The sequence below is a fragment of the Pholis gunnellus genome (genome assembly GCF_910591455.1).
Source record: "Pholis gunnellus genome assembly, chromosome: 10".
In the NCBI taxonomy this organism is placed as follows: Eukaryota; Metazoa; Chordata; class Actinopteri; order Perciformes; family Pholidae; genus Pholis; species Pholis gunnellus.
In genome coordinates, this window is record NC_136537.1 from 14,245,693 (window position 1) to 14,262,582 (window position 16,890).

Consider the following 16,890-nt stretch of genomic DNA (forward strand, 5'->3'; position numbering starts at 1 on the left):
CAGCAGAAAAGACACACGTGGAAGGAAAATAAACAAAGCACTCTTGCGTTCTTCAAGCTGTGAGTAATTCAAAGACTGAGCAAATATGGATAGTGAGTGGGAATTGCTACTGGCTGATGTTGAGGAGAAACTTGTAACTTTATCAGTAACTGTTCTCAGTGCAGTAAGTCAGGAGCTAGGACTTCAGCCCAGTGAGGAGATAACATCTTCATGTCGGTTACTGAGAAGGCTGATCCTGGGTTACCTGGAGAGTGAAGATGTTACTGGTTTGAAGGATACAGGATTTTCAGTGCTTTTAGCCACTAACGATTTTATCGACAACTTGAGAAAAGAGACTGACAATGCTGGTGGACAGAATGTATCAGCACGTGTGGAGGAGACGAGTGGGCAGCCAGAGGCATTTATGGGGCGACCCCTGTCGATGGTAGATGGTCCTACACTGCAGCCAGCTTTGTCACCACAGAGGCCAAGCTATTTAACAGGCTCAGTAAGAGACTCAGAACAAACCAGAAACAATGTGAATCTGCATCCCATGAACAGGACAGATTTCAGGATAATTGGTCAAATTGGTGAAATGGGACAAAAAGACAAGCTGAAATTCACCAGCCTTGAAAGACAGATTGAACGTGGACGAAAAGGCTCCGATGAAGGTGAGATTGTAGAAGCAGATTCCAGTCTATTGCACCTGAAGTCAGATTAAAGAGCTACTTGGAGAGCATACAAACACATGAACTCTTTATTAAAACAAGTCGTTGTTGACATGGATTGGAAAAAGACACTCTTACTCTTCTATAACTCTTCTGCTTGTTTGACCCAAATTAACTGTGCCTATTGATATGAACTTAAGTAGTATGGTAAATGGAATAATTAATTAGTATGTCCTTGCAGGCAACAGCTATTACAGATGGTATAGAAAATGCAATTGTAAGTAACATAATATCTTAAAAATGACTATGGAGTAGAAATAAATGGAACAGTATGTTGAAAACCATGGCAATGAAAAAAATAGGCATTAAAGTGATATTTAAAGACTGAACCCTGAATTGTTTTTCCAATGTTCAGTTAACTGAGTCCATGTTTTCAGTGGATTTTTGATTGACTGGTGTGTTTCATGTGACATCAGCTGCACGTTTGTTGACAAATAAAAATAATGCATGATGTCTCTGGTTCTGCTGCTGCATCGATTTTGTCCATCATGAGTTCAAAAATGTTTCATGACTGCGATGTTAGATTGTTGGAGAACTCTTTTAAGGAACGATCTGATTTTATGACTGAGGTCCAAACCTGAAGGACTCACAGCAGCCTCATAAGCCAGTCTGCCATCTCCAGTCATCAGACTCTTTGCAGTCTGGGGAGGAGTTGCCATGTTGTTTCTATTAGTGGAGAATCATCTCTCTAGAATAACCTAAAATAACAGGGACACAACAACCCCCACAACAGCCTCTCTCTAGTTCTCTGTAGGCCTGCTGTGTGACGTCGCAGTGAGCCCAGAAAACCTGCAACTGTTCGAAGTCTGTCGTCTGTCATGTTTAAAACCTCAGTATCTTGGCAATTTAAAAATACAGACTTGCATAAACAAATGTGTGACAGAAATAGGAGCGAAGGGGGGAGGAGTGTAGGATACAGACACGCCAGTCTGTTAATGAGGTGACTTGTTACGTGCTGTTTTGCTTTTTTTAAACGGACTGAATCTGTCGCAGGGTCTTAAGATGTCTTTATCACCCATAGATTTGACAGCCTTACTAACTCATGTCTGTTCTCGTTGATTGGAGCAACAGAAAAAATTGTTCTCAGCTTTAACGTGTTGCTTTCCATCTGCTGCGGGGAGCTGGTGGGAAAACAAATTATCTCTGACACTGAATGACTGAACAGGCTACAACGTGTACAGTGAGCTTATTGACGATCTGTGTTTTGGGTTGGAACTCAAAACAAAGCACATAACTGCTCAAGACTAATAAACACGGCGACGTTTAGGTTTCTCTTATTAATAAGGAAAAGAATGCAGTGAAAAATGAATGACACTATATGGAGAAAACTATGTGGACACCCATGCTCGTTCTTGGTCTGGGGTTGTTTCTATGTTGAAAAAATAACGCTCACATTTGAAACGCTCACATTTAACCACAATTTCGAGGCCTTAAAGAACCTCAGCAGGCGTTTATTTAAATGGGTTGCAGATCAGAAGCTTCTCTTCTGCTGCGACTAAATATCAAATGATTCATTATCTTGTTAACAAAGTCTTGTCAGACCTTTGCTGTCCCAAATGACACCCACATTTTGTCTGATTCATACTCTTCTACACACATCAGCCTCACGCTGCATTTAATAGCTTGGATTTGAAGGATGTGGAAAACGTTGGTATTTAACTACCAGCTATTGTTGAGATCATTGAGTACACTTGGCTGTTTTGCCATGCAGTCACGTTTCATGTTCTGTATCGCATGAACATATCTTAATTGGTGGATTCGTGATCCGGCCCAAGTTCTATGAGGAGGCAAGAAAATAAAACCCAAAAGCTCCAGCTTCTGGGTTTTCTCACCTGTAGGCCATGATGTACCCAGTGGACAGACGCACACACTCTGTCCACACACAAGGGTGTGTGTGTGTGTGTGTGTGTGTGTGTGTGTGTGTGTGTGTGTGTGTGTGTGTGTGTGTGTGTGTGTGTGTGTGTGTGTCTGTGAGTTTGTGGGGGTTATAGACGGAGTCAGCGACACATTTTTTTTTAGGATCAGGACAGAATCCTTGAACATGCTGTGTTTACACCAGAGTAAATGCCAGAGTGTGCCCGTGATTCACTTTGACACAGCAGGCTAGTGAGAAGATGTAAGAGAGGGGATCTGGGAGTGGAGGTGTGCATGCGTGTGTGTGTGTGTGTGTGTGTGTGTGTGTGTGTGTGTACATCTACACACAAACAGTACAATGTTTAAATAACAGGTGTGTACAAGTCTCAAATCAGAAACAATGCAAACACACACACACAGGTATGCACACGTCAGCCTGGATACTTGATCAATATTGTGGAAGGGGCACTAAGAACTTCCCACACACACACTCCCACAGCCTCCCTGAAGAATGTAGTCTGGTTGGTGAGCTGGCTGCCTCCCCCAATTGCCCTGGGGCCAAGAACAGTGTGAATACATATCATGCACCCCCACACACTCACACATGTGACCTTCTGTGTCACACAGACCCCCATGGAGACTAATGCCTGACTGGTGAGCTGTCTGCCTCTACTAATCACTACACCACAGCCAAGAAACAGCGTGACTCCAGAAGCGCAACTTATGCCCTGCGCTGCTCACAGCTTGGCTTTGCAGATGACCTTCCATGGAGCAGGTTTTGGTGAGTGTTTGTTCACTGTGGAACAGACGATGTGCATCATGGTGGACTGGGCCTTGACCCATGTTATGAAGGGAGGAATCAGTTGTGAGTAAACCTGGCCCACCTTGCACTGACAGTTTGTTCTACATGCAGAAGACCTCCGTGTCCCACCTACATGCCGCACCGCATCTTCCCCAGCAAACCAAGGTAACAGCGTCCTCAAGCACATCCTTCGTCCGTCTTACCCATTACAACATTTACAGCAGGACTTAAATAATCTTTCATAAATGCAAAATCGTATTTGTTGGTGACACACGTTCCTGGATGTACAGTGTAGTCCCACGGATATTTGTCATTGTATGTCACCTCTCCTCCTCACATTCAGTCCATATGTCGTGTTGGATCGTTTAGCTCCACTGCTGGGTTTCCCCATCATGTTCATCTGTTGTTCTGAATTGTAGGCGGCTCTCGGCTTCTTTCCAAAACTGGCCTACACTATGAGACAGATGATTTTTTGGCTTTAATGCCAAATGAGTTTTCCCGCCTCGTCTTCCAACACTCTAATTAACTAGAAGTCACGCAATCAATTTAAACTTTAACCCAGAAATTCTTAGTTTGTTGTCACCCCAAATCTCCATCCATCCCACTCCTCAGCTGGCTCTCTCCCACACACGGAATTTCATCAAACCACGAAGAGTAAATTCAGGATATATTCCTAAAAACAATGGCAAAAGGTAGAATACTTTGTTCGCGTTCTAACATTTCTTATGTAGGCTAATAGAATGTGTTCTGTGGTGCCATTTAAGTGCCTCATCATTATGAATAATCTAGTCACAATCTTACTTTTCACAGACAGTGATGCGTTACTTTCTTAGGTAACGCCACAGTGAAGACAGTGGCAAAACCCGCCCCATCACTGCCTTTCTTGTCGCTTCCTCCGGTGACTCTCACCCCTCCTCCCGGGCTGACGTAGAGAGAAACCTCCGCTGCCCACACAGTGGGCGAAGACCATGCCGCGGGTATAAAGAGCTTCCCGGGACTCCAGGACGTCACTGCCTGAAGCCGCAGCAACTCACTCACCAGAGCTGAACCTCAGCAGAGATAGCAGCAAGCAGGCACTTACACGCCGCGCAGGCTAACTCGCTTTCGGCTTTGGTTCGAGATGGGGACTCGTTGCACCGTGAGGCGCTCCAGCGCACGCAACTTTAAAGGTGAGTTGCTCCATTTGATGCACCTGCAGTTTGAATGCAATGCAGTGTTGTGATTTAGTACGTTTATTGCCGTCGTCTTTTTTTAACAAGTAACAAGTTTACGGAAGATTCATATTTTAAACTTGAAAATCACATTAATGCTTGCATGAAAACAACTGCATTTATAGACTTCATGATGCTTTTACGTGCAGTCATTTTGCATATAGGCCTAATTTGAATGGTTAACCAAGCTGCAGCCATTAAAATTAAAATCATGTTTGTCAATTGTGGATCTTACACATTTAGAGGAATAGAGGGAGACAGACTGCGCACATTTGGAGCATTTTAGCGCAAAAATGTGACAGTAAAAGCAAGAACAAAATCTAATTTATGTATGAATTGATGTGATATCGAAGAAAAACGTAATTTACAGCACGTGATCAAGTTAGTTTGTCTGTTTTGGCTCACCTATAAAGTTTACCAAAACCTCGTTCAATCTCTCCATATCTCTTTTACGCATGAAGATATGAATCATGCGCACACGATTCCAATTGTTTCCTAATCTCGTGTCGACTTTGGAGTAAATAAGACGTGCAAACACTTGAGAAAGGTGTCTCGTTCTACTTGACAGCCCAGTCTCCAGTTCTCCCTCAGCGCTGCTAATAGTCCGACATGTTAAAGGTCAAGAGGTGAGCCACTGGAAAATCTTGCACGCAACAGCTGAATGGGAACCGCATCATTATTATATGTATGTGCTTTTCCCCCGGTGGCCACCTTTGTACGCCGTTATCCGAGCTGTGCCAAGAAGCTGTTGCAATATTGATAAGAACCGAAACTGATCCGGGTCTGGTTGCCGGTTTTACGCGTGCCCTCTGCGTGGTAAACCTCTCAACGGAAACGTCCTTTTGATAACCTGAGAACTAGGAAACAGGTTAATTTAACGTATTTAGGCACGTGTGATTCAGGTTTCTTGTCCCTTACATGTCCGTTTCATTAGATTTGTGGAGATTTGCTCTTCTAAAAAGCTTAAATACAGAGTTATGTAACAGTGTCACAACAGCCATGGAGACCTTTGTAAAGTGGTCTCCAAGGTGGATATGAATGGGTGAATGATTTCTGTAATGTAACCTGGTTACATTATACATGAACCCCAAATTACTGGGAGCCATCATCAAGTCACGGGCGACAGCACAGCAGTGCTAAAAAGAATCACTGTCGACAGCAACAGGTTTGACAGACAGACAGTGAGGAAAGACATGGTGCCAAAAGCTGAAATCAACCTCTCTTTCTTTGTCTATTTGTCTCGCAGACTAACTGCTGCAACAATGGTCATTTGCTGCTAACCGGACCTCCAATTGTGTTCCATTTTTTCTCAAGAAAATTAACCTCCTCTTTCTCTTTCTCTCTCTCTTTCTCTCTCTCTCTCTCTCTCTCTCTCTCTCTCTCTCTCTCTCTCTCTCTCTCTCTCTCTCTCTCTCTCTCTCTCTCTGCAGGTGGACTATCTCTGTGGCTGATTCTGTGGCTGGTGGTGGTGAAGCCGGGCGGGGTATCTGCATGTCCCAGGCTGTGTGTCTGTTACCCCACGCCCATGACGGTCAGCTGCCAGTCCCAGAACCTCACCATAGTGCCGTCCGGTGTGCCATATGACTCACAGCGCGTTTTCCTGCAGAACAACCGCATCACAGAACTGCGTGCGGACTCTTTTGGCTTCGAGACACAGGTACAAATGTCTCAGTGTGTATTTGCAGACATTCTTAATTGTCTTTTTTTCTCCTCTCTAATCCCATGATTTGTTCTTCATTCTGTGCAGGTGCTTTGGCTATATGGCAACAACATCACATGGATCGAGGCCGGGGCCTTCAGTAACCTCAGGGTGCTGGAGGAGCTGGATATGGGCGATAACCCGCTACAGCGCCTGGAAGGTGGAGCCTTCAGGGGCTTGGAGAAGCTGCAGAGCCTGCACATGCATCGCTGCAAGCTGGCCGCTCTCCCCCATGACCTCTTCCTCAAACTGTACAGCCTGCAATTCCTCTACCTGCAGGTAACACCAGCACACACACTAAACACACACGTGCAAAAATACGTATTTGACGGTCGTGCATGAGTTTGTAGATATGATGCTTTCAGGAATACACACTTGTGTTGCAGAATTAATTTATGGACACATCAGTTGCCAACATGCAGGCTGAACACCCACACACAAAGAGACACACTTTTGCACAGTGCATGTTGAAGAATTGTTTTAAGTAGGTTCAGTGATTTGCGCACAGCACATAGTCACACAAATGCAAACTGAGACTATATTTATTTTATATGTAAATATTTAAACACTCATAAGATCTAGAACCAGTGCAGCACATCTCAGGTTCAATAATCACTATTCATCATACGATTAACCAAGCACAACCTCAAGTGTACATATATGTTATGGCAGGGATTAATTCCCTCCTATCAAAGTTGATAGTTACCACTGATTTTTTTTTTTCTAACTAGAATCACACAACAGCCTTCATTTTCCTGAACTTTTCCACAGCACTAAATCTTCTTGTATTTTGACTTTGCTCCAGGAGAATCAGCTCCACTTTCTGCAGGATGACCTGTTCTCAGATCTGGTCAACCTCACCCACCTCTTCCTGCATGGAAACCGCATCCGTGCCCTCTCTGAGAATGTGTTCAGAGGCCTGGTCAACCTGGACCGCCTCCTTCTCCACGACAACCGTGTCAGGCAGGTCAACCGTCGGGCTTTCCGTGACCTGGGCCGCCTGACCATCCTTTACCTGTTCAACAACTCCCTGGCCGAGCTGCCAGGCCAGGCCATGAAAGACACCCAAGGCATCCAGTTCCTCCGCCTCAATGATAACCCCTGGTCCTGCGGCTGTGAGGCCCTTTCCCTTTGGGAGTGGTTCCGCAAGGCCCGCATCTCCTCCTCTGAGCTCATGTGCACCTCACCATCCCAACGTCGCGGCCAGGACCTCAGATTCCTCAGGGAGATGGACTTCGCCCTCTGCCCTCTGCCTGACCCCGGCTCTCTGGCAGGAACCACCACGACCACCTTCAGCACCAAGACCCGCTGGTGGTTCTCCAAGCACAAGCCCGCATCTTCATCCAAGGCCTCGTACAAGAAGAGCACTGAGGGAAAACCTCAGTACCTCCCCAAAACCCCCTCTGAAACCTTCTCCTCCAAGTATGAACTGTCGGCGGATGAGGTGGCGCTCCCCAAGCTGGACCAAGAAGAATACTGGGCCAACTACGGAAACGAAGACGCCTCCATTCCCTGCTTCGACCTGGAGTGCCCCCCAGGCTACAACAACCCAGCCTTCCCCTCGTCGTCCTCCTTACCCAGCTCCCTATCCCTCCTCCGCCTCCTCTCCCTCTCCGTAGTCACATTTTCCATCCATTTCCTTTTTGGCTGAACTCTACTCTCCTCCATTCCCTTTTTCCCCCTCTGATTTCTCTTTCCAATTCTAACAAAAACCTGGATCGTGATTCCTTTCAGTTACCTCCTCGACTTGCAGGAGGTGCTACACTGATGCAGGAGACAGGCAGGCGAGGCAGCAGGGAGCTGTTGTAAAGTGCAGGGATCCGTTGAGCTGATGTAGAGCAGGGCAGGATTTCAATGTTGAAGTAGCTGCTGCTGATTAGTACAGGCTTCAAGAAGCAGGGCTCAGATCATGGAAACTGACTCTGATAGTGACGGTACAAAGGCAGAAACCTACAACAACATGAGGAAATGATAGAGACACAACACACACAGAGACAGTTGGTGATGTCTCCAGAAGTTTTTTAATATCAGCTGTAAACAACGCAGGCGTTGTGGATCGTCGACAGCTATTTTATATATCAAGTGCACAACATCCACTCACCTCTTACGTTGTCCCTCACTCTGAATAAAAGGGATGGTTAATGGTACCAGAAAAAGCTTAAGATATGCATCTAAAGGCGGAGAAGGATGAGAGGATCATTACAACTGCAGTCAAGAGCGGCTCTCCTCTCTCCTTCAGATTCAAAACCTTGTGGGATCCCAGAGATGCCAGCCAACCGCCACCACCACCCACACTTGTACATACCACGCATCATGACTGTACATACAATCATCCTAAACTGCTCTGTACTTTAGACTAGCTGGATTTTTACTTTTCATATTAATAACATTCAGTTAACGACAGCTTGTGGGGATAGAAGAGATACTGAGATTGTAAATGGAAGGCAAACCAATGAAAAGTGGAAACTCCTCTTTTTGCCCCTCACTTTTTTTTGTCTCGTCTTCTTCTCTCAGGCAACCGACAAATGTTGTGCTCCTGGTTCTGAGTTTGTGTGTGTGTGTGTGTGTGTGTATGTGATTCAGTTTTTGTTGACTAATAACCAAAGTCCTGAGAAGACCAGTTTGATTAGGTCTTCTCTTAAAATGCCTGTGTGTATGTGTCTGTTTTTCCTTTAGAAATATGGCTCCTGTTTGTCTGTTTGTCCAAACTGACACAGAACAAAGGCAAAAACAACATCAAGGCTGACTCCTTTACAGCCCTTTGTGTTGTTTGATGCCTCAGGTATCTGTTCCTGCTGGCTCCTGTTACATTACACACTGACCTGTAATGGTTCTGTCAGTGTGGCTGTGTGCGTATGTAAAAGGTTGCATGTATTTCTTCTCAGCTCGGATTGAAAGTTGAAAAAATCCCGCAGATAAACTACTCGGACCCAAGGTTTGAAAACTGTATCGTTTCAGAAATGCATGGGAATGTGTCTGCTTTATCTGAACACATTTGGTAAATCCAAGGATTTCATCTGATTTTTGTATTGTATGGTACGAGAGACCATAAACAGACCACGAGGACAATCAAGCTGTCATACATCAAATCATCTCTTTCATATTAATGCTGTACTTTATAAGATAACCTGTATTTTTTAAAAACTTGTTGGGAAAGTGTTTTGCTTTACTAAAATAAATAAACAATCAAAACAGAAGTGTGTGGGGTGTTGCACTGTTGTTGTCTTTGTTAGCTAAGGATGCCACAAAGGAATAGAAAGAATGTGCAAAAGTTAGTGAGCTGGCACATCAGCACGAACACAATGTATACAGATAACTATAGATAGTAGAAACCTTAAGTGATGATCGCACCATTTTGTTGAATCAGTAGCCTTCTGAATAGAACTTGAGACAGGCAATATTTTACACTTTCACAATAAAAGCACAGTAAAATGAGAGAAGCATGAGCAAGAATGTGGTCAGTATCATTAGCGCAGTCTTTCATTTTGACATGTGATAACTTTGACATCATTCAATTAAGTCAACAGTCTGGACTATTTCTTTCAGAGAGTCGCGTCACGGTGCTCCTGTCAAACCTTTTAGAAAGGGGAGGTGATATTTGTAGCGTGTGTGTGTGTGTGTGTGTGTGTGTGTGTGTGTGTGTGTGTGTGTGTGTGTGTGCGTGTACACAAGTATGGGAATGTGTAAGAAATCCCTTGTGAAAATGTGGGTGTGTTTGGTGAAGGTCACCGGTCTCAACTGTGTTCACTCCTCGCCCCAGTCACTTTTCTCACCATGTGCAGAAGGCAGCTATATTGGGCCATATTATGATGAGCTGTCAAAGTGTAGTGTGCGTGTGCGCGTGCGTGTGTGTGTGTGTGTGTGTGTGTGTGTGTGTGTGTGTGTGTATGATTCAGGGAAGGGGCAGAATGGGGAACACTCCAGGATGAAAATGTGACGATGTGTCCCGGAGTCAGCACACCCCCTCAACAGATTAACTCACGGCTTGATAATGATGCATACACTCATGTGTTGCATAAACTTCTAAGTGCAAATACACACTTACACAAGTTATAAAGTTCAGAGAAGTTTCGCTGAGCGGCCCTCTAATCGTTTTCATCTTCAAGCTCACAAATTATTCATCACTTTCACACCTCTCTTTTCTTCTTCTTTTCTCTCCTTTATTTTTCTCCTCTCTGTGACGAAAGCTTCTTCACTCCTCCCAGTCATAGGTCACAGCAGACAAATCCTCAAACCCACAAACATTATTGTCCTTAACAGCATCTTTCTTTCTGAACTTTTCATTTCCTCAATTCTAACATGCACAGTTTGACCACGAAGAAGTTTAAATTCAAACAATTTAAATCTGAGGTTGGTAATTCACCAATTGATGTATGAACCAGTGTCATAGAGGTTTGATTGGTTTATTGTCCCGTGATTTGCTGCAGAAGCAACAACATTTAACAATCTAGCAGTAAAAGTTGCAATTTGTTGATGTAACTAAAAGAGTCTACAGACATATAGCTGCTCTGTTAGGCTGCACTTAGGAAGAGTAAGGTTCATTGTCAGCATGCTCTCTGTGTTCCAGTGGATGTTGTAACCACAAAAAAAGTTGCAGAAACATCTCCACTGGCAAAAGATACCAAATTTCCATCAAGATACGAAATTGTAATCAGCAACACCGTGCTGTCCCCAAAATGCAACTATTCACATTTATCTCTCTTTTCATCCCAAAGTACTGACGGTAACAAGTTTACACGCAGGTGCTTGCCAGACAGTATTACAATGTCAAATAATCCATGGGGTTGAGTTTTTCTTTGATGTCAGGATGTTAGCGGTTTGAAGGATCAGTTTTGCGAAAGATTGATACCACCGTAAAGCGAATAAGTATTTTTCTTTAAGGATTTTGTTTTTCATAAAAACAAGAACATGATTTCTGGCAGTCAAGGCTTCAAACAGCATGTGGGTTCAAACTTTTCATGGACATTATTTGTGAAATAGGAAACAAAATAAATATCATTACTGTTGTCCAGAATTGTCAAAGAACTCTGGTCGATTCAAGCTTTTGATGAGCAGTTACATGCAGATTGTCACTAAGCTCAACTCTAAGAAGCATAAATATTGAACAAAAATCAACCGTAAAACAGCTTTGGCGGCAGCTTTGAAGTTCAGTAAAAGGACTATGGATCAGAATTTCACAGAAATGTGCAGAAGGCAGTAATGGACGACTGATATCTTATCCTGCCAGAGTTAACCACCTCGAGACATGCACATCAAAAACTTGAATCGTGACCAACATGCTTACACTTCCTGGATTTCCAAGTTGCTATTTCATGGCAGAAGTGTAGGCGTTTGCTCTCTAGGCCTGTAAGCAGCTGCCTGGGTGGCCACGGGACATATTTGCAGTTTTACCGGTGCCGGAACACAACCAGACCATTAGCAGAGAGAATTCCTCTGAAGTCATCAGACTTTGATGACGAGCGCTTATCATACACTGTGCCCACTCATTCTCCCCCAACTCTCTATCCCATTTTTCTTGCCTCTGCCTTTCTTCCTCTCTTTTGTGTGTTTGCCTGCTTTTCATATGCTGTCACTCAGTCTTTGAAGCTATCACTCCAACACTTATATCCCTCTCTGTCTTTCTTTCTCTCTCTCTCTGCCTCCCCCACATGGTTATGCTTGTCTTGACCAAGCCTGTGTGTTGGCTCATGTGAGTTGGAGTGATTGTTTGCGTGTCATTGGCGTGTTCGATGACGTTCACCCTCACACATGTTCTTATTTGCATAGGAAGAACCGAGACTCACACCCTGACGTCAGAGGGCCCAGGAAGAAAAACAAAGAGGCCGAGAGGAACATTCTGGAGGATGAAATTAATTATTCACCCGCGTTTTACCCTGAAACAATCGAACACAATACAAAGGTCGTCTTTTCTTGACGTTAAAGAAGAGAATAGGTTTAAATTACCATGTGTCAATGCAGTGCTGCATTCAACGTGACATCCATAATTGATGAAAATAATTTGCGGCACCGTTGCGCTCACCAGCTCACTTGTCCAGCGTGTGGAAACATGAGCCTCCGGAGCAGCGAACCTTTGCTCCGGATAACTCACCAAACGGAAGAGGAAGGAAACGAGTGAAAACAGAGAGATGAGGAGATCCTCTGACTGTCTGAATAAATCATCGAAACACTGACTATCCTCACTACACAGAGAGACGTCGCCATGAGTTCACCCACTGAAAAAATAAAGTGCCCATTGCTTGTGTGTGTGTGTGAGTGTCACTGGATAAAATGCCACCAAATCATTAGTGTGAAGCAATATTTACCAAAACAATATTTACAAAAAGCCAAAAAGGAGACTTTTGAAGAATAAAATGAGGTTGCTTTTAACTTGTACTGTTTTATTTAATGCCACTGGTTTTTAAATGGTTTTCATGTATGTATTTTAGGGGGGAAATATCTCTTTGGTTGGACTGCTAACAAATCATAGACATCTGAAACATAAAAGGCCAATAAGGTTGGGGACCACTGGTTTAAATGTTATCAATGCAATGAATTGTCAAAGCTTTACAAGCTTTTTTATTTAAAATCTAAATCTGAAACTGAACTAGTAATTCCAACTATCAGATATATGTAGTGCAGTAAAAAGTATATTTCCAACATATTTTATCATCAATCTAATGTAAATTCAATAGTTTTAACTATTTATTTAACCCTTAAAATGAGACTTTCCAGCATTTTTGGTTTGAGTTTTAAAAGTCTCCAGACTCTCCTATCTTGTTTGAAAAAGACAGACACGATGGATACTTGCTGTTTCTTTTATTAACAAGATGTGAGCAGCATCACGTATCATCTTTGTACAAAGGAGCAGAGACCTGTAAGCAAAGACCTGTGTGACTCTTCAAACTGAGGGAATGTAACTGCAAAGCCAATTTAACTGTAACGTGTGTCAGTGTGACTAAACAGTTGTTGATTGAACTTAAAATATTCCGTTTATTGAACTTGTTTGATCGGCGAACTCAACTAAATTGGTTTTACATCACAATAATTCAGAATTGTTCACGTTTGGTTTAGTTAACTCACATTCTTTTGGCAGCGGTTGAGCTCAAGTTTTTAATTAACCAATTGGCAATGTTTCACACTAACATTACAAAGTTACAACTGGAGAGTCTTAAAGATTCAGAAAATACAATGTTGTATTGTATTTCATTCAGAAATGTATTTCTGAATGAAATATCTGCCTTCTGTTGTGTGGTTACATATAACCACATATGCGGGTGCATGCGAGTGTTTGTGAGTGTGTGCACATTGTGCAGCGTGGACGCAACCAGGAGCTCTGTGCATCCGATCTTGAGTCATTTGGAAGAAAAAGAGGAACGCGGGGTGAAGACAGGGCACATCTGTCCGACGGTCTGTTCGCTCTTGAAGCTTTACGCACATGGCTAAAAATACACTGCAACAGACTGCAAAGACAGATTGGGATCCAAAGACATCAGAGATTTTCTGCGTCTTTGTGTCTGGTCTGTTTCAGAGAGAGTGAAACACTGAGTGATAGATTTAATCATATGGTAAGGACAGCAAGAATGAAAGTGACAGCACGGCCCAGATGAAGTGTGGTTCTTCAGTTGGTTGTGAACAAAAGAACAGTTATTCTTTGAGCGCTTGTGAGTCAGTCACACCGCCTCGCTCTGGGAGGTTGTATAGCCCATGTTTGATGGCACGGACGCAATTGTGACGTCCTTTCAGACAATTTTGTTTTGAATGCCCAAAAATGTGACTGCCACATCCTCTACTGAAGACACGTGTATACGGTATTGCTATTCCGGTAACACCATATTTGCTCTTGACTTTGGAGTATACAAGCACATTCGTCTGTTGCTCTGCAGGGTTTTCTCTCACTTGTTTCTTTGTTGTCACAAGTCAACAATTGGGAATCTTGCAAACGATTAAAGGACATGGGAGCACAACCCTTGGGGCCTGCATTCATCTGCCCCACTTTGAAGAGGACATTAGTGATTACACAGATCTTCTGTTGGAATAGCCACAAGGGGAACTTTATCTCAAAGTGTATCTAGGTTTTAGCTGAATGGGATGACGCAAATATGAGGGCCAAAAAGTTTCTGATAAGTCAGAGATCCAAACACAACATCTGTGTATCAGAAGAGTTTCATTTAAATTGTAAACTTGTTTAAAGTGTGTTACATTGTAGAATTTGATGTCATTGTCAAATCAATTGTGATACAATTGCTGTAAACAAAATAAAAGCCAGAAACAACTGCACTGGTGGCCTTCATGTCAAGCTGTCACATCATTCATCATCATAGAAAGGAGCTGTGGCAAATTCCTGACGTTGTCACTGATGCTTTGTTTGAATACGATTGATGAATTAGCTTAATGTTAAAGACAAAAACACAGTAAACTGTATGTATGTGTGTACATGTTTCTATGGAAAACCTTCCTGGTAATGGTTTCGTCCGTCACACTGAAAACCCTCTCAGACAAATACTTTGGTACAATCCACGTGCGCGCAAAAACTTGACTACTGCAATGGCGTCTAAAGCAGGTCAGTGTGTAACGTTAGTGTACATCGTGCTGTGAACAATTGTAACGCCGACATTTATCAACATGATATACATGTAGTGTGTATTGCTTTTAGTTGATAAACGGGTCAGAGGTTGCACGGTATGAAAACAAACGTAACATCACTTGTGTTTCAGGTCGTCGTGGGACGAAACGCAAAGCGGAGGTTGAGGCAGAAGAGGAGAAACCAAATGCGGGGGAGAAGAAGGACAGAGGAGAGGAGGAGAGAGGCCAGGAAGGCCAAAGGGTGGTCATTGAACACTGGTGCGAAACACTGAAATACGTAAAGGCATAGCTCGGTCGGCACGAAAGGAAAGACTAAGGTCACCAGCACAGAAGTGAAGCAAGGTGCTGCTCAGCAGTGTGCCTGTGCCATCTAAATCTCAAGGGTTCACACCCAGCATACTCCTGAAACATAAATGAGTAGCAGAGCTTTCTAATAGACCTAATGTATGTATTTTCAATATAAGTAATGCACGAGTGTCTGAAGAGCTAAAAGGAATGGATATATGGTGGAAAGAGAGTTGTGAGTCTTGACCAAACCTGCTGAAAAAAAACATGTAGTTCCAAGATCACCGGCTTTTCTGGATTCACATATGCAGCCATAGACAATCATAATTTCATAAAAGAAGAAGCAGCTCTGATGGACATGCATTATAGACTTAATTTAATGCAATACAGTCTACACTGCAAGTGCTTCTTAAAAGTGATTGTATTTTTTTTTTATTCCCCTCTAAAATGTAGTTGAATATAAATATAAAATGATAGCACTCAAGGACAGTACTTAAGTGAATGCACATAGTTGTTTTGTCATATGCAGACACGCTCCACATTGCTAACTTCCACCTGATGGTTGATCTGTTATTTCTGGCAGTAAGAGCTGACGAGTGTACGGGCGTAATGCCGAGGAGGTGAAAGTTGCCCTCCTGGCTGCCCGTCCTGACCTGACTGTGGTCTTCAACCCTGAGAAACCGCGCAGGAAGAGCTTTGAGATCACTCTGCTGGATGGAGGCAAAGGTGAGGAGGATGAAAAGGGAAAATCCAAGAATCACTGACATTTGTGACTCCCCAATGGATGAGCGAGTGTCATCACCTCAGTTTTGGGATTCACTCATTTGTAGTGGTTTATTAAAGGATTTCACCAAAATTACAAACTAGAAATAACCAGATTTAAATTAAACACATTTGCTCCAACCGTTCATTAAAACCATTCCACAAAATTTCCTTTCATCACTATAATAGATTTCGTATTAGTTGTAAATCTAAGGTGTGAACTAAGGATGTGAGGAAAGTATAATCTTACCCAATCTTTCACTCAGAGTGAATGTCTCTTCTGCCTCTTTAAACCCTGATCACACTGTCAGCAGGAGGCTGTGTTCAACAGGCGTGCAGAAAAGCACGATAGAATTTGCATCAAGAATGTGACACGTGCTAACACGCAATAACCAGTTATCTAAAAATGCATATGTGCATGTGTGGGGCACGTGTTGTTTGTGTTAATATGCAAAGTTGTTTTTCTCCAAATTGATGGATTATTCACCGTTTGCTTTTGAGTATCAGAGTCAACACATCTTAAATTGTCTTGATAGCATTTTAATTTCCTGCTGTCTTCTAGAGGCTGCTGTTATACATTAAAAGTATTGCTTATCTTCTAAATTGTTCCCCTACAAATGACACTGTATCCTTATGTGGCATCCCTATAGAAACGTCTCTGTGGACTGGAATAAAGAAGGGTCCGCCTGCTAGGCTCAAGTTTCCTCAACCTGATGTCGTAGTTGCTGCTCTGCAGGAGGCTCTGAAGGCTGAGTAGACGCCCAGTGAAGGTTTGTCCCAAACAGACAGAATAATACAAAACAGAAAACTCTAGATGCAAATATTAATGAAGGAGTGCACTGTCACACTAAATAGTTCTTCTTGTTCTGCTGAAGTGAATAGAGAAGCAAAATAAAGTAAACCTTTTACCGTAAGATTAGTTTGGCTCAAAGGACATTTACTCATTGGTTAGTTCGTTAGTTGTTTTTACCAGCATCTCTGAAGACACGTTTTAAGCCTTTAATGCTG

General features: G+C 43.0%; 2 protein-coding genes across 2 annotated transcripts; both read left to right on the forward strand.

The window, feature by feature from the left end:
• Window positions 1-4,483: 4,483 nt before the first annotated feature.
• rtn4rl2b (reticulon 4 receptor-like 2b) lies at window positions 4,484-7,924 on the forward strand (the record flags this gene model as incomplete). Its single annotated transcript, XM_079167641.1, has 4 exons — window positions 4,484-4,532; window positions 6,005-6,231; window positions 6,322-6,552; window positions 7,079-7,924. The coding sequence occupies 4 exons, from the start codon at window positions 4,484-4,486 to the stop codon at window positions 7,922-7,924; spliced, it is 1,353 nt and encodes a 450-aa protein (XP_079023767.1).
• Window positions 7,925-14,781: 6,857 nt separating this feature from the next.
• On the forward strand, window positions 14,782-16,652 carry selenoh (selenoprotein H). The gene is made up of 4 exons (XM_079167331.1): window positions 14,782-14,812; window positions 14,967-15,093; window positions 15,704-15,846; window positions 16,533-16,652. The coding sequence occupies exons 1-4, from the start codon at window positions 14,797-14,799 to the stop codon at window positions 16,637-16,639; spliced, it is 393 nt and encodes a 130-aa protein (XP_079023457.1). The 5' UTR covers window positions 14,782-14,796; the 3' UTR covers window positions 16,640-16,652.
• The last annotated feature ends 238 nt before the right edge of the window (window positions 16,653-16,890 follow it).